This window comes from Pagrus pagrus, assembly GCF_965226575.1.
Source record: "Pagrus pagrus genome assembly, chromosome: 17".
In the NCBI taxonomy this organism is placed as follows: Eukaryota; Metazoa; Chordata; class Actinopteri; order Spariformes; family Sparidae; genus Pagrus; species Pagrus pagrus.
In genome coordinates, this window is record NC_140201.1 from 7,211,758 (window position 1) to 7,233,934 (window position 22,177).

The 22,177-nt window shown below is 43.6% G+C and overlaps 1 protein-coding gene across 3 annotated transcripts in view; it reads left to right on the forward strand.

Annotated features, from left to right (window-relative positions):
- The first annotated feature begins 9,593 nt into the window (after positions 1–9,593).
- Positions 9,594–22,177, forward strand: part of nedd9 (neural precursor cell expressed, developmentally down-regulated 9) — a 34,782-nt gene continuing 22,198 nt past the window's right edge. Inside the window, exon 1 of one of the 3 annotated variants that reach the window (XM_084380359.1) lies at positions 9,594–9,612. Coding sequence is in view for 1 of the 3 variants with exons in the window: in XM_084380357.1 (XP_084236483.1) it covers positions 11,812–11,823 (12 nt within the window). In the remaining 2 variants the exon portion in view is untranslated. Of the gene's footprint in view, positions 9,613–11,571; positions 11,824–19,697; positions 19,763–22,177 lie in introns of those variants that run through there. The other 2 variants (XM_084380357.1, XM_084380358.1) reach the window with 2 other exon arrangements.

Sequence of the window (22,177 nt, forward strand, 5' to 3'; positions counted from 1 at the left end):
GACCATACAAGAACTCGATATATTCATTGTGAAGGCTCGTGTGTGACGACTGTATGTGTGGCTGCCTTTATTCAGATTGACTCTGACTGCATGGGGGGACATGGCATCGAGATGAAAACCACTCCGGATGGCCGAGAGCAGAAACCGGAGACCACAAGTTTGGCTGTGTTCGAGCATCAGTGTGTCAGAGAGAGAGAGAGAAACAAGAAAAGCAGAGGCCTCTCAGGTGACGGCGGACGCACTGAACGTCCCTCTGAATATAAAACTCAGCCGTCTTGAACGCACTTGAGAAGACGTGTTTGTGTCTGTGCAGCTGTAGACGCTGAGGTTTCCTCGCAGGGACGTCAGATCGATTATTGTGTGCTAACAATCACTGCCTTGTTGTAAACATCTGTTTTGTGTGTGAGCTAATGTGCTAGCGGCCTATCGATGGATGTTTTCATGGCAGTCGCTTCAACCGACAACACAAAGAGGGTCATAAAGAGAACACGCATGAAATATGTTCCTTCAATAAAACTCAGATGCGGGATGTCCAGTCTCTTACAGTCACAGTTTAACAATATCAAGGGATTTATTAGCTTTGTGACAAACCAGTGAAAATGCTGTTTTTTGCTCAAATTAACTTCTAGTGGTGACAAATCATGATTAAAGGTCATGGAGGATGCACAGAGCTGAAATGAGCTGATCTCAAGTATGTTTGGGGCATTTTTTATGTCCTGACAAGCAATGTTGGTTCAAGATTGTCCTCTAAAAGACAGAAGACCAAAGACTTGTTCCCTCAGTTTAGTCGACAGGATCAAGAACAGAGTTGCCGTCTTCCTACAGAGGGAGCTACAGTATCTACGTGCGTAAAAACAGCAACATAAATAATGAGGATGAGGTCAGTTCCTGTTCGTAAGTCAACTTAAAGAAATGTCTGAATATTTTCTTTCGTCCTCGTAAAAAACGAGGTTAGCTGCTCCTCACGTAGCGACTGCTACCACAGCTTCGACTGGAACAAACAGATCCTCGTCTCAACTTGAACAAAGCTAACACGAACACAAAGTCAGGCTTCAGGGAAGTTCAACATTTCAGCCAACCAGGACGTATTATGGATCCAACCAGGCTACTTAGGACCCGCCTCAAATCTCACACAGTAGCTCTGGTTGTTTCTGTTTTTCTTGTGGTTGTGAAACGGTGGTTTACGAGCTGTTGTCTTCCAGGTAAACAAACCAACCTATTCAGCCTCTCTCTTAGTCTTTGCTGCTTCTCTCTCTCTTCAATGCAAGAGTGTGTTTGTGGTTGTTAGGTGGAGCGGACAGTGTCCGTGGGGTTGACCTGCACCCGGCCTGATCGCTCTATCGAAGGAGCCGAGAGACACTGAAACTGCAACAGTGAAAGTGTCTCAAAATCAGAGAATTTAGTATGCTAAAACTCTGAACTAGGATGGTGAACGTTATCATTTTTAGCATGTTAGCATGTTACAGCACCACTGTGCCTAAGGACAGCGTGACAGAGAAGCTAGCACGGCTGTAGACTCTTAATCTCAGATTTAAGCAACACTGTTGTTGAACAGATGTATGTTTGGGTGGAGCCACGCGGCCTCGTACTCCTATGGCCTGTTGATGTAATCTGTTTGCCTCCACTTCACAGTGAACAAACGTAGCCTCATTAATACCAGAGATTGTCCCTCATTTCACCGTCTCTCGTCACGTCTCCTCCGCACCAAATCCAGATGTAAGCCAAACGCGAGCTTTGCCTTTCAGCCGCAGATTCCCGGGCAGAGCGCCGTGTCCTGACAACCAGAACGCAATCAGACCCTGTTCTCAAGAGCCACAATTAGATTTGTAGCGCTCCAGACTCGGTGTTGAGCAATGCGCCAGCCCCAGACTACACCCTGCTATGAGTTCATTAAGAAACTACCCACACTACACCCATTCATCTCAGTCAGCAGGGTATGCAGGAAACCAGAACCCCATTTTCCAAAACGCCAGCTACAGCAGAGGCACACACTCACAAAAGACCTCAGCTCGGATGGCTCGCATTGTATCGCCGACTTTCCTTCCTCGGCTCCCGCTTGTTTGCCTGATTGTGCTTTGTGTTTTTGGGGGTCGGATTAAGTAAAGAAAACAGATACATTCAGGTATGAAAACAGCCGTAGAGAACATGAGAAGGAAGGGAGGAAGAAAAGGTTCATGTGCACAGTGCAGCCAGAAGAAGCTAAAAGTAGGTCACTTGGCTCAGAGCCGTTTGTCTCGCAACAAAAAGGTGAGTAATAGGACCTGGGGTGGAGGCAAAGGTCAGGAATCCCTCTTACAATCCTGTTTATTTTCTGTGTGTGCATATTTAAACGTGTGTGTGTGTGTGTGCATGAGTGCACTCTGGAGCGCAGTGTGTTCGAAAAAAAAGCCGGAGGCGCTGGCGGGTCCTTCGCCCGTCCACCAACATGTTTGGGGGCTGAGTTGTTGCCTGGTTTAGATCCTTCACTTCCCAGAATTCCCACCCGCATCGCTCCCTGCCCGCAGAGCACAAAAGGATGGATGGATCCTCTCCATAAATAACCAGCAGAGCAAAGCCAAAACCACTATGTTTTTCTCTCCATGCTTTGTTTCAAAGGCCCGGGACAGCTCCGCTCCAGAAAAGTAGCTGTCCAAATGTGCTGGATCCATCACACGGGCGGATAAATCTCTGGCACAACATTTGCATAAAGGGGAAAATAAAAAGAGTTTTCTGAGATAGAGAAGAAAAACTCGTGAACGCGATCAGATTAGACGGACTTGTCAGCACACGAGATTATGAACAGAATAAAGCCAGAACGTGTTGATATAATGTGTCGTGGCGGGTTAGTTTTTCACGAGAGTCCGATCATCTGAAACATCAGAGCGCCGAAACGATTGCTCGACTCGTCCGTCAACGCAAAACTAATCACCAGTTTTGATCCGATCGAGCTAAAATATCAAATATCTGCTTGTTTCCAGCTTTTAGACTGTGAGAATTTGCAGCTTTTGTCTGTTTTATATCATTTCAAATGGATATTAGGGGAGTTTTTAGTGTGTTGGTGAGACAAAACAAGAAATTAAATATGTCACACACAAAATATTGAGCTCATTCAGACCAGAACAAGGTGTTAAAGGTGTTATTGATCTTCTCCCCTTTGTTACCTACAATATGTTCAATAAAACAGTAATGATAAGCATTTAATGACACACTTACACACATCTACACACACACACACACACACACACACACCGTCATCGTCTCAGGCTCAGCTTTAAAGTGTCTCATTTCACTCCCACAATGCCGCAGCTTTAAAAGCACCCTGGGATTAGTGGCCTGATTAAAGCTGCGTGTGCTCACACATCCCTGCAACACACACCACATACAGTAAACACACACACACACACACTCACAGGGCCACACATACACACACACACTCCAATCAGACAGAGCAGAGGGGGTCAATACGCTCTGTCTGTCACCTTGCCAACTGGAGGTCTTATCAGGCTTCAAACCAGGCAGAAAAGCTTCCTGCAGCAGAAATGTGAGCGTCGACACGTTATCGGCATCATCGCCATCAAATCACAGGTCTGAGGTACCCCACAGCCCCGCTTATATCGGCTCAGGAAGGCTGGAGACGCCAGACATCACGGTCAAAAGGGTTGATTTTAGTTACATTTAAAGCCAGTAAAGATTCACCATTTATCCATTAGCCCATTGTTAGCCATTAGCCTACTTTTAGCGAGGTATTTGTTTATTGTACATTGTTTATTGATTAATTTGACCTATTTCACCATCTATTGCTTCAACTAATTATTTCAAAAGTTTATTTAATTTCACCAAATATTTCCATTAGGCTACTTCAGCTAGCTGTTTCACTTTATCCCGCTTATTAGCTAAATATGTCCATGAGTTACGCTAACTAATTCACCGTTTATCCATTATTTTCAGCTGTTTTAACTGTGTATTCATGCTTTTAGCTCAAAATGTCACCTGCTCAGTATTTCTTGCCTATTTAGACTAATTGTCCACAACATTTAGTTGACTATTTCAACTGTTTGTTGATTATTTGTGCAACAATTCCCTCACTCGCTAACTTTTTATGCTCCTAGATTGCAACCGCAACGTCAGAGCTGACTCTATATGTGGATATATATTCTTGTAAACCACATTTCTATGCTTTTAGATTATATAACACTACTAACAATCATGCCTGCACCCCGTGGCATCTGCAGAAGGAGGCTACAAGCGGTTGGTAATGGTCCTACACTGGGATAAGACATAATAATATAATATGTAAGTGGGAGAAATGGTTCATGTGAGCCAAGGAGGCAGTTTTACTAATGACCAATTACAACATGTCTCCAAAAACCTTAAATAATTTTATCCCCTAAATAATTTAGTGTTAAGCCGACTCCCTTTGCTTTCTACTGACTTTGAGCTGAAAACTCAGCTCCTGCAGTAGATTGAGCGACGTGCACAGCTTATAACACTGGTCAGTGGAGTGGATGATTGGGAGCGAGACCTTCCTTCTACACTTTTGTCAATATCACATATATATGACCCCGCTGCACTCGCGTTTAAAGCGTAAAGTTAGTATTTCTCACCTCTCTTGTTTCCACTAGTAAAGCCGTGCTGCATGCAGGCATCTGTATGTCGTCTGAATTTTAAAACTGCTCTTGACACTGAAGCATTATCCTGCAGTAGCTGGTGACAGAATGATGAACAGTTGGCTCTGCAGCAGAATACAAGACCAATCCAGAGGCAAATTACTCACAGGGGAAGGTGTGCCCGGGCGATGTACAATGAATGAACAAGTGAGAGGGATGAAAAAAACACAGAGTGAACATTGAACTCTGGATTTTTTTAAAAGATGGCTCTTGGCGTCCAGTTAAGAGTAATTCCCGTTCACTGCGAGCGTTTACGCGTGCAGCACAATCTAAAGTCTAATACGGACTTTTATGGGCTTGTTTTTCAGCAGCCGTGGATCACTTATATCACTGCCGAGCTGAGGGCCAAATAAAGCAAAGCCTTTAGCCGCGCACAAGGAGCTATTCAGGTCATTGAAATACAACTGTGACAATCAGACGTAAATGAAACCCCTTCATGTTGGTGAGGTCGGTCGAACCGGAGCCTCGTAGCGGTCGCTAAAGGCTGCAGAGCGATAGTGCCGCGACTGTGTCCTCTGATCTGTGGCTGCTTCAGCTAATGATGCAGAAGGGAAATCAATCTACTGTAATGTTTGAGCAGTGTGACGGGGGACATTAAGCACGGCACATAATGTCGGTGAGAGCTTGACGTGACGGCTCGAGGAGAGTGATGTCAGTTTGTGGATGTCGGTTCGACCAAAGTTCACTGCCGGAAGCACTTCGTCAAGTTGAGTACAAATATTTGTTGTTTTTTAAGGAAAGGAAATTAACTTTCTGATCGACATCAGTCTTACGTCAGGGCGTTAATGAGTACGGAGCTGGAGCAGGAAACGATTAGCCTAGCTTAGCTTCACATAAAGACTGGAAGCAGGGGGTAAACAGCGAGCTAGCTTAGGCTACTTAACCGAAAAAAAACACAATTGTTGTATTGTTTTGTGTGTGTGTTGTCTTAAGCATTGCGCTGCAGTTGCATGATAAAAAGGCAGAAGATATACCTGCTGTTGAACAACCGGTTGCGTCATGAACGTAGCTGTTGCCTTTATATCACGCGTGTTACTGGAGGATACCACTAGATGGCAAACGTTAGCTTGTTGCCACTTGCTGATGTATTTATTGACCACCGACCCTGTCACATCCCCGTACTGGCGCTACACTGCCCCTACTGGTCATGTGCATATTGCATCTTGTGGATGCGTAGCGCTAATTCCTCAAGACGTCCACAACTGATGCAGGATAAGCGAAGCAGCCATCGGGCATCATCAACTGCAAACAAGGTCAATAATGACTCATCCTGCTATAAATCATCAGTCCCTGGAGATAAATATTCCCTCAAGCCGGGAAAAGTGATTCAGAAATCCATGATGTCATCACTGTTTAGAGTCTAAATGCCGAGTGGGAAGTGACGGACGGGACCAGGATTTTGTTTTTTGGCATGAAATCCTGGCGCAGTAATTCTTTTTGGACCGATAAGGCCCGGTGTCCAGATTGTGATACCTCCATGTTTACAGCTGTGGGTATGTCAGGCCCGGTGTTGCCTCCGCTTCGACTGTTTATGCTAAACTAAGATTATCATCTCGCGGCTCCCTAAATGTTAAATGATTCCTGTGAGCTCTTCGACCCGCATCACTATTCAAACACACAACATGAGCAGACACGTTCAGAATCACTCCATAATAAGTCCATGGTGATTATTGGACCTGATCCAATACACAGCGAACCCGAAGAGACACAAACAGAGAGAGAACCAACACTGCCTCAACACTTTCTTCTGATTGCGAGTCCACTCAGATCCACTCTGGTGACACCGACACACAATCCAGAGACCTGCAGGAGTCTGAACATCCCTGTAATTTAACCAGACTGATGTTTCCCGAGGCAGCGAGCGGACTCAAGCCCGTTAAAACCTCCTTTTTTTTTTATCTGTCTTTAATTCAGCCGAGTTCAGTTCGAGGATGTTGTGTTAGAGATTAATTCTTTCATACCATCGTGGCCGCACCTCCAGATGACCTCCTCCTTCCAGAGAACAAGTCAAGAACAATAAATACCTGAGGTCAGTCTGCAGCTTCAAGAGAAGAGCAACAGAAATAGTCAGAATTTTACGAGAAGAGGAGAGTAAACAGAACGAGGAGGATCGGACCGGGCCCGGTTGTGTAACTGAAAAACCACATGTTGTCTTTTCTTTTTCTGACTCAGGTACGCTCTCTCTCTGAGCTCCACTGGTTTCCATGGCGATAGTTTTGGTTTTACAAATCTTTTTTTTTATTAAAGGGTCTTCCCCCGTTATCTTTAGTTGTATTTTCATGCAGATAGCTGGAGTTGCATGTGCTCCAGAGGTGTAGAAGAAGAAGTTTCTTAAAAGTAATTGAACATGATGGGTTTGGAGAACATCTCTGGTACTCTGGATGATCCACAGAGCGTCTCACCTCAGGAAAATTACCCTTTTAAGAAACTTAACTTCTAAGTTTTGGGTCCAAATGTCAGGAAAACATCCCGACCCCGCCGGCTGAGTGTCGGACTCATATTTTCTCACTCCTCTGTCTTGTGTGTTTTGTGCATTCCTCTCTGCTGCTGCTCGGCCACGAGGCTTCACAAGGTCACAGGGCTCAAAGAGGGAGACGAGTGGGGGGCCCCAACAAGACGGGTGGAGGTGGAGGTGGAGGAGGAGGAGGGAGGTGGTCCCATAAATCTGCCTGAGCCAGTTTTGCGAGAGCTTGAGGGACAGTGATTCACAGGCAGCGGCGAGGGGCCACCACCGCCCGGGGGCCTGCACAGAGGAGCTGTTGTCAGGCTTCTCCACCACCACCACCACCACCGGCACCACCTCCTGCTTCTGTCCATCCAACCAAACAGCAGCTTCAGGCTACACAGCCCCTGTGATCTCCACTTATGGGAAGATGTATGGCTGCTCTGCCCTCTGTAAAAACCTGGGGTCAGATCTGCAGGGGCGCTTATGTAACCCAAACATCACAGACACCTGGCGGAGATGAAAGGCGGAGCGGCTCATTTTTCACTCGCACTATTACCGGCCATTTCCGCGCTGAAACGCGCCATAATAACACTGAAAGACCTTCTGCACCTTATGAGGACCCGAGGCCATCTTTTTCTGCTTGTGTAATACAGTAGGTTTGCAGCCGCGGTGGCTCGAGCCCAGACGCCAGAACAAAATCTTCCCCCGGCTGCTGGTTTGTTTGACTTCTACGCCGAGATTCAAAAAAAGGAGGATTTCAGGCGCTCTGACTGGAGCTTTGCGAGGACGATCTCGCTCTCCAAAATCTCTCATTTTCTACCAGCGGCGGAGCTGATAATGCGTGTCGGGGCTCGAGTTGAAAGCAGCCAAAATGACACGCCACTAGAGATTGAAGACTAATGGACTCATTCAATCCAGCCAAATGTTGTGAAGAGGGGATAAACAACCTTTTTGGCTTATTCCAGGCTGTTTTCTTCCAAACGCGCTGATATAAACAGATGGGGAAAAGAGTTGTGTTTGTCATAGGAAACAGGTGCTCGCAGGCACATAATCACATGCCATACACAGTAAAGAATAGCCCCCCGTACCCACTTGTGGCCCAGAGAATGGGCTCCAGCTGGGCACGGGTGTATATTACACAAATGAGTGTTTTGAGTGCCCTTACAAGAGGCATTCATCTGAGGATATGACTGTTCACGGGGGACAATGAGAGCCGATAGGGTCCCTGTGATTGTAATAAATGAGCTGACACAGATTAGAGCATTCGGAAACACATGAGAGGCGACTAATTACAGGAGGTCTCTGCCTCTTTAGAGAAAACAAGTCTCAATAACAAACAGACCGACCGAGCGGCTCTCATCAATCTGCATGCAAATAACACGTCTGTACATAACGTGCAAGCGCCAGAGTTCAGTTTGGCTTTTTTCGAATTAACTTTCTGTGGAGATTTAAAAGTTAGGTGACCTTCACTGTCACGGTAATGAAAATAAACATGTAGTGGCTGCAGTTTAATTTAGGAAACAGTCCAGAAAAACAAACATATGTGTCGACTGTGAGAGCAGCTAGTTATGATCAATATTTACATTGCTTGTTGTGACCTCTAGTGGTTGTAAGCAGTTACAGCTGCAAAGGAGGAAGTCAGGTGAAGTAGTTTAAAAAGCAACAAGTCTGCAAAGAAGGAGGTCGGGGACGGATGGTTGCACAGGACTTTAACCCAGGAGACCCATTCATGTCCCGTCTGACAGTAAAAGTCAACAGGGAGTTATTTTCACTTACTATCAAACCTAACAAAGCAGTTTTGTTGCCTTAACCTCACCAAACTGTGACACTGGTGCGCTGCAACGGCCGCGTTTCATTGGAAATGGTGATATATCTCATTGGCAATCAACCGATTGCATGTGTTGTTAAGAAAAGATGATGTAACTTTGAATGTGTTACGTCCGTTAACATGTGGACATGAGTTAACACAAATCTACATCCAGTTTCACACAGGACACAAGTCTCGTTCTGTTTGTTTGTTAGTTTGTATGTTTCTCATTCTTTATACTTCACTACCTGATAGTTTTTTGAGTGGTATTTGAACGCAGCACTTAGTGGGAAGGATCGGTGTATCACCTGTGCACTAAAAAACACATTGGTGAATGTATTGCATGTAATTAGAAATCTGAAGTTGTGTTATTTGTACTCAGATTGGAGGGAAATGGGCTAAACAGGCCGATCGTCAGACCTGTACCTGTGCTCAGCTTGAGAAATGACAGAAATAACTTTATTTCCACTGCCATGTTTCCTTTCTGTGATTATGACATGCAGATCTCGAGTGCAGTAACTCTGCAGAGACGAGCTGTGCGCGCTGAGGAGGTGTTAACAGGGTGATGCAGAGAAGCAGAAGTCTTTCCTGCCGGCACGTCAGCTCGTCAGAGATCAGCTTGGGTGTTTCTTGTCACCTCCGTTTAGATGCTGAGCTGAGTGTATGAAGGTGACATCTCTGCTATCATCTGCGCCGTCTGCACTCAAGTCAGGGTGAGCAACTTAAAGATAACCCGTGAATTCAAGTTAAACAACCTGTGAATTACCTTTAAATAATTTGTACTGTCTTTGAGAAAGGATAAAAAGATGTTTTTAATGTGATGTTAGCCACTGTATCAGGAATTAATTTATTTTTTATTATTATGTGGTACAGAGAGTTTGATATTCTTTAGATTTATTGTGTTTTTGTAATTAATTTCTTTAAAAAATGTACTTGTTCCTCCAGTTGTGGTGATGATAAATGATTACAAATGTTGATATCAGCAAGGGAAAATCACAAATACATTGTTTTTGTGAAGCCTTTGTTTTCAGACGTGTAAACTTAAAACTGCAGTGGTTGATGTCAAGGTAAATGTTTGTCTCTCCTGAGCTCTAAAAAAACAAGGCCACAGCTCAGAGGACGACTTACTTACTTATGTATTAATTTATTCATTTATTCATTGAAGAAACAGGACGATGGTTTTGGTAAAAGACGGTTGCATTACTGGGTGTTGTAATTTTCTTTTTAACCAGCAGACGCGTTTCTGTGGAGAGAGAAATTCTGCATAATCACACTTCCTCCAAAATTCAAGGTTTCACTATTTTGAAGAAGAACGACCCAATTTTTTTATTTTTTTTTTTATCACATAGAGAAACAAGAACTGCCTGATATATGATAATAATAATAATCAAACTTTACTTCAACAGATAGAGAAATACAACAGGTAATTAATAAAACCACTTGTTCATGAAGGCTTAAAAACGCCAGGGAGCCCAGCACAATAAAATAAGCTTATAAACTTATAGATGTTACAGTATGTTTTTTAAGCTTTTACAGCTACAGTACATGTTTTAACAGCTTTTTTGTCAATATCTACATTTAGCTCGATGAAATGTCTTGTTTGACACCAATAATCAGCTCAGAAAAGTTTCGTAAACCACTTTTATTTGACCTTTTTTTTACATTTTACATACATTTTCCAGATCCTAGCGTTGTGTCCATGTATTGTTTCATGCTAAATATTCGTTAAAAAATAAATAAATAAAAAACAAAACAAAACATATTTTCATAATGAGCATAAAGAGTCATCCTGAAGTTGGTTGCAGTAAGATGAATGCATAAAAAAATGTGATTTTGGACAATCATTGTATGTGTATGTGCACTAGATTTACCTAAAGTTAGCCTAGCTAAAATCTTACTTGACTGTCAGCTTGTGGTATAGCTAGCAGAGCAGTGGGCCATCTTATTGGGTGTAACAGGTGAATATTTGGATTTTAGCAGGCAAATTATGTCGCTTAAACTTTTAGCTTTAACTTTATTTTGATGAAATTCTTGAAAGAATCATCATAATACTGTATAATGTTTTAATATGTGTACATATACACATTTTCCTGTGGGTATTTAAAATATGTTATAAACCTATATCTATATATATATCCAAGGATGTATGTATGTAATAATTATATATTGCCTTGTAGGTATGTCATACATATTTCTATATGGGCAGAACTTGCCTAAGAATTGACTTGTTTTTACGTTTTCATCAGTATCAAAGTGAGCCAGTGATAACTGTCTGTGCTTTAATGGGTTCATTACAAAGAGGAAATGATAATAGATAATTCGGCATACTTTTAATGGCGCCAATGTAATATTTACAAAACTTATAGCATCATCATTCCCCAAATAACTAATAGAAAGGGGTGACAACACATTGAAAACATCCACTAATATTAACTTTTTCATTTTGTAGTTTTGTATCAATGTTTGTTTTTTTTAATAACTGAATCAAAGTTGAGAAAAATAGATTTATTTATATTTAAATAAATAAATCAGTTGTGAGAGCTGCACATATTGTGAAAATGACGTCATTTCACTTCAGAGCACGGGCGCTTGGGAGGGAAGGGGGCGTGGTCATAACGGTTATCCCGACCAATCAGACGGCGGCGAATGTTAATGAGCTGCCCGACCGTGAATGTGTCGCGGAGCGACCCGGAGCGGAGCGGTTAGATTCTGAGAGGAGCGGTCCGGACCACCGAGACTCCTCCGTACGTGTTTCCTCCTCGTGTATGAAGCTCTGGATGGCTCGTTAACCTCACCGAACCAACCCTCCGGTCCTCTGTCACTCGGATGACCGCTGTTTGAGGCCCGAAAGCGGATTTATTTCTCACTTTTTTTTTTTTTACCCGGAGTCTCCAGAGAAAAAGAGCTGCGAGATGAAATACAAAGTAAGTGAAGCGGCACAGATTGGATCGGACCGGGACTTTCTTACGCTCTTTGAGTTCAGAGTAGATGTCTACGTGTGTTTTAGTGGTTGTGAAAGTTTTTCCACTTTAGTTTCACGTCGATAAAACACCACAGATACTTTAAATAAGAGTATCCGGGTTTGTTTGGGACAGAAGTGGTTTAACGGTTAAGTACCTGAGGTGATGCTGAGAGAGGTGATATATGTGTACGTGAACGTCTCATGGGAGGCTGCTGGTGTGTGTCAGGTCTGTCTTCAGTGTATCACCATCACAGGGGCGGACATAGAGGACAACAAACCCTCCTCTCGAGTCAGAAAGGATGACAGAAATATAAATATGTGACTATTTGTGGCATTTTAATCAGTTGCAGCTGAGAAAGATGCTTTAAAAATACCTCTGAGAGTCAGTTTGTCACCTAGCAGGTATAAATATCTGAAGAAACATGTATTATTGCTCAGTGGCCCCTCTTGTTGCTGTTGGACTTTGTTTGTCTGAGATTTGTTCTGAGCTTTATGGACAAAAACATCTAAATATGTTCTGATTATTTTCTTGAAAAGCCTCCACTGTTGTTCACTGATCAAATGTAACTGAGTACATTTACTCATGTGATGAGGTACGTGTACTTTACTTGAGTATTTCCATTTATTTCCAACTTCCACTTTACCAGAATCTGGAGGTAATTATTGTACTTTTTACTGTAACTTTAGTTACTAGTTACTTTGCAGATTACATGCTGCATCAGAGCCAAAGCAGCACATTTGTAAATTGATTCATGTTTCTGTCAATCAGATTTTAAAAAATAAAAGCAAAACGCTGATTTTAAGATTCAGAAAAATGCTGATTATGTGTATTAATCCATACTTTTACTTTTACTTTAGATACTTAAGTACATTTAATATCAGATACTAGAGTTATAGACCGGCCTGGTCCATTATCAGAGGCTGTTATTGAGCATTTTTTCAGTTATCTGTGTCTGATTGCCATTAAATTATTTTAGAAATACACAACTTAATCTGCAAAGTAACTGAAGTTAGTAAATAAATGTGGAGGACTGGAAGTATTAATGAGTAGAAGATGGAAACCTCTACATTGTACTTAAGTAGATTGTACTAAGTTACATTTCCTCACTGGAGAGTCAAGATTTCAGATACTTTAAGACCTTTACTCACCTACTTGTTGTATGGATGACTTTCACTTCAACTAAAGCGACATTTTAGCAAAATATCTTTATTTTTACTCGAGTATGACTGTTTGGTGCTGGTATTACTCTCTTATTGATCCGTTCTTGGTCTTTAACACTTTAAATCACAGCTTCTCTGAGCCCGTGTGGAGATTTTTTAAATGTCACAACCCAAAGATGCTCAACTATTTAAAGAAAAGGTAGCAAATCCTCACAAGTCCAGGAACAGGAAAAGACTCGGTTTCAGTTAACTTTCTAACAACTACTTTTTGATTATTTGGTTCTGTTTTGAGAAATTACATATTTTTCTTCTCACAAAACTGTTTATTGATAAAATAACAAAGGAAGAAGGAAAAGTCTGGTTTTGGGGGGCTTAAATGGCTAAATTAGCATCATGATGTCGCAAGAATCCTGTTAAATCAACCTTTATTGAGTTGTTCAAGGGAAAGCTACATCTCCTGAGGTTGACATATTCATATCAGGAAGTGCATGGTTGAATTTCCCACTTCATCATTTGACACTTTCACTTTGAAATCAATCATGTCCTCATAAAAACCCCACGATGCTCTCATCGTGATTGGAGCTCGTGATTGCTCTTTAACTCAGCGTGGAGCCAATCAGAGGCTCTGCTGTGTCTGTCACTGTCAGTCATTGAGGGTTATGTTGTGATGGAGGGCCTGACGTCAGCTTCATCGGAGCTCCGGGAGGATTTGGATTGATTTCTGTGGAGAGTTGTCATGTTTTGATCTCTGCTTTGTGAACATAAGCTTGAAGACTGCACTCTGTCACGGATTCAGGGCCTTCACCTCCTCACTGAGTGTTTACTGAAGCTGCTGTTTGCCAGATCTTTGGCTCAGACTCTTGTCTTCAGTGTCCACTGGGCCTGGTGTCACTCTGTAGCCGGGTGTGGTTGTGATTGGAGGGCGTCCACGCTGTGTGCATCTACGTCATGGTCCACACTGACTCATTCTCCTGTTCGGAGTACAGAGAGCACAACAGTCCAGGATGATGAGGATGTTTTTTGGGGGATTTCAGGCGAGGAAACGCGTCTCCGTCGATCAATATTTCGTCGTCAAGAAGAGGTTTGATCAACAGTCGTGTTTCCAAGCTGTTATCTGCAACCTCTCTGACGTCTACACTTCTTTGTTTGCCTCTGCCACATTCAGGCAAAGATAAGGAGAGCATAGAAATCATGCAGAGTGCTCTTTGCTTATGATAAAAACATATCTGCATTATGCAACACCGTCAGAGGGAGAGCAGGGTGGCGATCAGAGGCGTTCCCGGGTCGGACGACACATTTTGCGCCACTCCCGCCTGTGTCCTCTCGCAGATCCTTGTTTAACTCTGTTAAACAGTGTCAAAGTTTACTACGTCCCCTATCAGGTCTCAGCTTTTGCTCTTGATCACAGCCGCCATGAATTATTCACAGCTATATTAAGCGCTCCTTTCCCTGGCAGAGTGGTTATATTTCAACAGAGGCTTAACGAGGTCGCCACGGCGCTCCGTCACATGTCCTGAGGTGAGGTCCTGACCAGACGCTGCACCCAAAACCCCTCCTCCCTCTCCCTCTCTGTGACATCAGAGATGTTTCCAGCGGGTGTTCAGGTGTGAAGGGAGGGCTTGTCTCTCCATAGGTCACCTAATGCGTATAATCCTCCAGATGGATGTGCACACAGATGGATCTGTTACAGCGTCAGGGAGGCCCGAGGAGGAGGAGGGAGAGCACAACACATACACAACACTGTGGTAGTTTAAAGGAGATATATGTAAGAATAGAAGTTGTAAGCTCTTAAAAGTTACCTGAAAGATTGAATCCAAAGGTAGCAAAATTCAAGCAGCCAGGTAGCTTAGCATAGCATAAAAAATAGAGTAAAAAATGTTTTATTCTTTAGAGTTAAACCCGCCATCAAACCACAACCACGCTAGCTGTTTCTACCTGTTTCCAGTCTTTATGCTAAGCTAAGCTAACCGCCTCCTGACTCCGGCTTTATACTTTAACCGTTGTATCAATCTCCTCTTCAAACTCTCCCCAAAGTACTTCCCAAAAAGTGAAACTGTTCCTTTAAAGTGTTTCTCGGTGACACGACTGTTAAGAATTCCTCTTCTGTACGTTCTCGCCCGGAGACCTCCTCAACCTTTCGACTCATTCCTCAGCAGCTGACGTAACCGTTGCAGAAATAGCTTCACAACTGCAGTGAAAGAGTGATTAGGTGAACCCAAATTCTGGCCAATATGTGTGTGTGCGTGTGTGTGTTTTAGTTTTTATGGGTTCAGGTTCCAGGCGCTGATCCAACAGTGGAGAGGACTGGAGGAGAGCGGAGCAGACATTGTTTTCTGGGGAGGGAGGAGGAGGAGGGAGGAGGAGGAGGATCTGTGATGCTGAATGGGCCTGCAGAAAATGAAAGAAAGAGGAAGTTGTGGGGGGAACGAGAGGGCAAACAGAGTTGGATGTATTGTGGCGGTGGTGGTGGGGGAGGGATGGGAGAACCGGGAGGTCGAGGAGGAGCAGCCCTGTGAGAACGAGAGCGATTGAGGCGATTGTGCGTGGGAAGGGTTGTTCAGAAGATGCACATGATTGTTTCAAGGTGCCCCTTTACGTTGTTAATGAGTCTGGCAGCGAGACGCACACAGATCCAGAGTCTGTGAAGCAAACAGTCCTTCTCTGTGCTTGTCTGAGATCAGCCTGTGCACGTTTGAAGGCAGCGAAGCAGCTATTTCTGACCCCTCTGCCTGTTTAAAAGTCGTGGTATTTTCGTGCTGTGGCCCAAGTTTGCTCCTGTGCAGCGTGAAGAGCTTCTCCCCCAGTGAGAATGAATAGCCGTCCCTCCTCCCCCGCTGCTCCCTCACCCCATGAGCCAGCCATTAACATTTGAAAACGGTCAGCGGGGAGACAGACTATATTGTGTGAGAGAGAGGCTACCCCGACGTCAGCAACAATGCACATAATCATTTCCATGTTTGACCTTTTGGCGGAAATAATTCTCGCCTGCCTCCCGGTTTATTCCCCCCTCGAAGGAATGCCGGCTATTTTGCAGGGTCATCTCTCAAGATGTAGTCGGCCTCTGTTGGCTCGGTGCGACCTCGAGGAGAGTCCTGACAGATAAGAGGAGGCCGGACAGCTGGGAAAACACCGGGGAAGGAAGAAAAAGTGTTTAATATGAGCTGAAAATGAGTTTGGAGGACCGTCGGTGGCTTTATCCACCTGAACATGTGATGTAAACGTGAGTGCATCTCAGGGATTGTAGGTCCAGTTTGCAGCTGACGGTGGAAAAAATTTTCCACCGTCAGCTGCTCAGAAACAGTTATTAGAGTTAATTTATGATGGAACAAATAATGTTTACTTTGTGGTGACAAATTCCTGAACGCCTCTCCATTAAACCTCACTGCAGTGGCAGGAAATCAATCAAAATGACTGAATATTCAGAGCTGACACCATCACTCAACTGACTGAACATTAACTAACCACCTACTTGATGATTTGATTCATTAATCAGGATGGTTTTATGGCCAGACATCCAATTATTCTCTGTTTAAAGCTTCTCGCATGTCAGGATTTAGTAGTAGTTTCCTGTTTTCTATCAAATCGAGTTGGACTTTTAGACGAAACAAGACATTTAAAGACGTCTTCTCGGGTTCTGGGAGCTTCTCGGAAGCACTTGATGAGAATTATAAACCAAATATAAGATAAGAATAATGAAATAGTCATTAGTTGTTGCTCCTCTGATCAGTCAACCGCTGAAATAAAGAAAGTACAAAACACATCCTCAGTAGATGTTTGTCTAAAGCACTGAAGTGTTAACGGATGAATCTTTGCCTCCAGTCAACAAAAGATTCCTCTTTTATCTGCGCTGCCCTTCATGTTTTCAAAGACAGAAGATGGCAGCCTCGTCGGTTCGTCTTTTTGTGTCCGTGGGATCTTTCGCTTGGCGTGAAATCGGGAAGACACTTGAGTGAATCTCCATCTCATTGGCTATTCCTATATGTAAAACCATTCAATGTGGCCCTGCAGAGATACCATGAAACATATTTCACATGTCGGCTATCCCCCCCCAGGAGGGATTAGCTCTCATCTCCGGGGGTTACCAAGATGCACTCATGTACCCTCGTTTGGCAACGGCGCCAAGCTTGGAAATAATCCACCGCTCTAAACTCCGCCAAAACTGAGCGCCTCTTGGCCGGGAGCCCCGTGAATACCAACCGTACTGTTGTTTTTTTGTGTCGCTGGCTGCTTTCTTGACCCCTGTAGGTGCAGTAAATTGTCTTTACAGGGCAAGAGGTCAGCGTCAGCAACCAAACAAAAGCCTGGGCCCTGGACGCCCGCCAGCACGGGTCGTCAAACTGAAGGACAAGTTTCTCTTCCTGCTGCTTCACCATTCACACAGTCCTACAATGACTTGGCAGAAATATGAGAGGCGACGTTGCAAAATATGTTTCCCCCAGCAGCAGCTCCACTTCACAGAATCTGATATACTTTTGGGAGAAAATCTCCAGTGTGGCTTTCACTGCTAATTATAGGTTTGTGCTTGGCGTTGAGGACCGGGAGCGAGGGAGTCCAAGACGTGGAAATGATAAGACTCGGTCAGACGTAGCCGGGAACTCTTTTGGGTTTCTGCAGGAGGCAGGAAGCGCTGCGGGCTAAGGAGTGGGACGGAAACAGAGGAGGGCGTCATGTCAAGTTACCTTGTAGTTTATGTGACCGTAAAACAAAATACAACTGTGATGAATGGACAGAGCGAGGAGGAGCTGCAGGAGAACAGTCATTTTACCCAAGAAGTTACTCAAAACACTTCCTGTAAGCTCATCAGAAGGTGGTTTATGGTGTCACATAGTATTTCATCATGATTTTTTTTACTCCAGACAGTCTGATTGGTAGTAATTAGGCAACAAATGCATTGTAATGATTATTTTCATTTGAACTAACTCTCACCAAGTGTTTATACCGTGAAAATAGTGAAAATGACTCTTTCCCAACCCAAACACATTCTGATTACTAACAAAAAAAAGTAGCATTTGCTAATCTTCTGATGGGCTAAGTAGTAAATAATTTTCATTTTGTGTGAAAGTTATAGTCCTCGATTCATTTTCTGCCAAATAACTCAAACAGCAGTGGGTGAATGCTAACGTTTGCTGTTGTCTTACATTAGCTAACTCAAATATGTTGTTTAACCTTAAATTATGGCCTGATTTTAGCGTATTGCAGCTAATACATGAGTCCAATATTGGTGTGGTGTATGTAACACTATCAAACAGCAGTGGTCGAATGCTGACGTTTGCTGTTAGCTAACGTAACGTTAGCGAATGGGAGTATCGAACGTCGGTTTACTTTGAGTTATGGCCCGATGTCCGTCTGGATTTTCATCATCCATTGTCTTTACAGTTGCTGATCAATGGCCGCCATGTGAATATGCTCTATTAGCTAACAGAAATGAATCACAGCAGCGGTTCAGTCATTTGTTTCCTTGCCAACACACTCAATAATGAGTCTTGTGTAGGTTTTTTTTACTCCACCACAATTATCCAGACACATCACACCAAGCCCCTCCAGGCTCTATTCACTCCACCTAGTGTTTCATGAAAGACATTTGTCTCCCCGGTGTAAATATGACACCCACCACCTTCCCTCTCTCGTTTGTGATTCACGAGCTGCAGCAGCACTATGGGGAAATCTCCACTAAACAGCGACAGCGCGGCGACCGACACTGACAGGAAATGATGCGCCATGTTGCGTCTAACCACAGTGCAAGCTTCAACAAACCACTGATGCTCAAAACACCACAGTTTAAGGGTGGAGATATGTGTTTAGTCAGTGAATAAGCATGACTAAAACTGAGCAGTGATGGTGGCGTTTCCCTGAAATCAAAACGAAAATAAGAACGTAAATTCAGTGCGTATCAATCAATAACACTTGAGCAGGCGATTGATCGTTGACGAGCTCTGTGTCCTGACTATTGATCTACAGCTGCTTACATAACACATCACTCAGTCATTGTGTGGCTGCTGTGTCGGATCACTTTTCCCCTCAGAGGCTCAAAATGAAAGCTGTGACATGGACCTTTTTTTTTTTTCTTTTTCCACCAGAGCTCTTCAGAAATAGACGAGGTGAAGTTTCACCGAGCCCGGCTGTATAATTAAGTTAATACACGGCCACTGGCTCGCAAAAGAGGCTGTAATCAGAGGGTCAACCCTCCTGCAAACTGTCCAAATGAAGAAATTACCATGTGCTCTGAGCTCTGAACCGCTTCCCATGAGCCCTTTTCCTTACCCAGAACCCTTCACACGGCCCATTTATTTGAACTGGCTCTCACCCGCAGCAGGCCGCACTCTGAGGAACGGCTCGTAAAAGTCATCAGGTCCTCATTATCGTCATTACTATAATTATTTTCTATATTTAACTCATGTGAAATGAGGCCAAATGAGTGTGCCGGTTCGCCCCTTTTCTGCGAACCACCCCCGGGACACGTGTTGCAGTGGTACGGCCCTAATTTCTTAACACGACGCTGAGGTGTACTGCGTGACGTTCTCACAGTCGGGGCGTACCACTTGTTTTTTTGTGTTTGTTTGAAAACATCCCCGTGCTCCCCGTCGCCGTGGATACTGTTTTCTGTTATGTTGGTGCGGTTGTGTTTTTTTTTTTTTTTGAGCTTGTTTTGCCAAAGCCACCTTCATTATTATTAGATTGACGTGCACCCACAGAGAGGCGGCGCCAGAACCACCCAGAGAGCTCTGACCGAAAAGCAAAAGGTGGAGCCCCCCTTTTTTTTTTCAGCAAGTTACATAAGTTCTTTTATTTCTGGCACGGTCAGCGCCGGGCTCGCTGCACACAAAATGAGAGGACATTTGTACTGTTTGTGTTCAGGCGAGACGGCCGGCTTGTTGATGTAGAGGTGTGTGAGTCATAGCAGAGAGTGGAGGGGCTCACGCAGCTGGGTCTGCAGGCTGTATATGGAGCTCCAGGTGCTCAGCTTTTGCACGATTTCTGGTTTACCTAATGACCAAAACATACGAGGCGGCGAGAGCGTCAGAGGCCAGATGTTGCAGAGGGCACGGCATCAGACCTGGGAGACCCCGAAGCTAAACAAAATACATGTGTGCGGGAGTTTTACACCTCCTTTTATCTTTGAATGTCATCTGGACCTGATCTGTTTGTTCAGTAATGAGGGCAAAGTTTGCTGAGCTTCATCCTCAACATCTTTAGAGCAGAAACAATTAGTCCTTTTAATCGCTTAGTCAACAACCTGCAGCTAATTTTTCTAATAGATGAATCATTTTTAAAGCAAAAGTGGAGCAAACGTGTCTGATTATTGCCTCTCAGATGTGATTTGCTTCTGATAGCTTCGGTTTTGGACTTTCGGTCGGGCAAAACAAAACATTGACGACGTCGCCTGTGACTCTTGTAGTTACATAACATAAGCATTTCACTGGGTTGTGTGAAAAAGAAGGAAAACGTCAATCTGTTTACGGAGATGCAGCGTGTTGAGCCTTCAGGGCCACCGTACAAATGATTCGATCTAGATTTGTCTCGTTTTTGTGTGTTTTGTATGAGAAAGGCTGGTTTGTGTCCCACTAAAGCAAATGTCATCATCATTTTTACACGCTTAACATCAAGGAAGTGAAGCAAAATGTGTAGAAACCACAAAGACGAACTGAAACTAATGATTACTGTCATCGACGATTAATCTTTTGCTTATTTTCTCGATTAATCGTCAGAAAATGGTGAAAAATTGCAATCAAAGCCCCAAAACCCAAAGATATTAACTGTCACAGACGAGGAAAGAAACTATTGACTTCTATTTTCTTAAAAAACAACTGAAACTGAACTGAATCGATTAATAAAACAGTTGACAGCTAATAGATTAATCGCTGCAGCTCCGCCACTGATGATGTAACCAAACAGTATTCAGTGAGTCAGACTCAGTTCGTGGAAACAGCTCATCAACAAACACGACTACTACAGTACAAACCCTCACGTACAGTATCAGGTCTTGCGGTTGAGTCTGGTGACCACAGGGATCATCACATCTTCACACACTTCACCTTCGTTCTCATTGTGGTTTGGTTTTTACTGTATGTCAATAATCATAAAAATATAAATGGAGCTAGTGATAACGTTTATAGCCCCTTCACCAATGAAGACCGGGTCATAGATGAGTTCAAACACACTGACTGTGAAACATCACCTCTAATCATACTGAACAAACGGGTTGTTAGCTGTAATGGCTAACAGCTACACGCACCTCCTTTTTCTGAAGTGATGCGGAGGAGTGAAGCTCCTGTCTGTTTGCTTCATCCAGCTGTAATCGGAGCAGGTGAAGCCGACTATTAAAGCGGGCGTCACATCTCTGGCATAAACATCGGTTAGTCACAACACAGTGACTGCACCACTCGCCATTGATCCTCCTATAAACACATGTGTTTGCCATTTGTCAGGCGGGGAGGGCCCCTGCTGCTTCACCCACAGACGAGTGCAGCTTCCAGGAAGTTATCTGTTATAAGTCAGCGAGGCGGTCGGCTGCTTCCTAATGTAAATATGAAGCTTTGCTGGTCGTCTGAACCTCGAGGCTGGATGAAATAACACAGGGTGGCAGAGGTGGATAGAGGAGGTTAGAAAGCAACGAGATCTGATCTCAAAACGACGTTTAGGTGCTTTTAATAGCTGCGCTCGCGGCTCATATGGGCCTCACAGGTTTATTTTGTCTCTTTAACAACATGTCTGAGGAAGTAATGTGTCTAACACAGTCTCCTTTAGAGGTGCACTATGTAGTTTTGGGGAAGACATGTTAATCATGACTGAATAAACTGAATAAACTAACTATCATCAAAGGACGACAAGTTTTACATCGTGTTACTTCACACAGCGATCTGGGGACCGTAAAACACTCTGGGGACTGCTTGTTTATTCAGTTATGGATAAATATTTCTAATGTATAATTACAGTATTAATATTGCAAGTGTTACCTTTTATGAGTTTGATTTTCTACATAGTGCACCTTTAGCTAGTTAAGCTAGCAGCTAGCATACATAGCAACATGTCACAGATGAGAAACATGTGAAAATATCTTGTTTTTCACTAGGGATGCCCCGATCCCGATCCCCGGATGCATTATGTCTCGAAACCTGGTTAAAAATTTTAACCAGGTTTCAAGACATAATGCATCA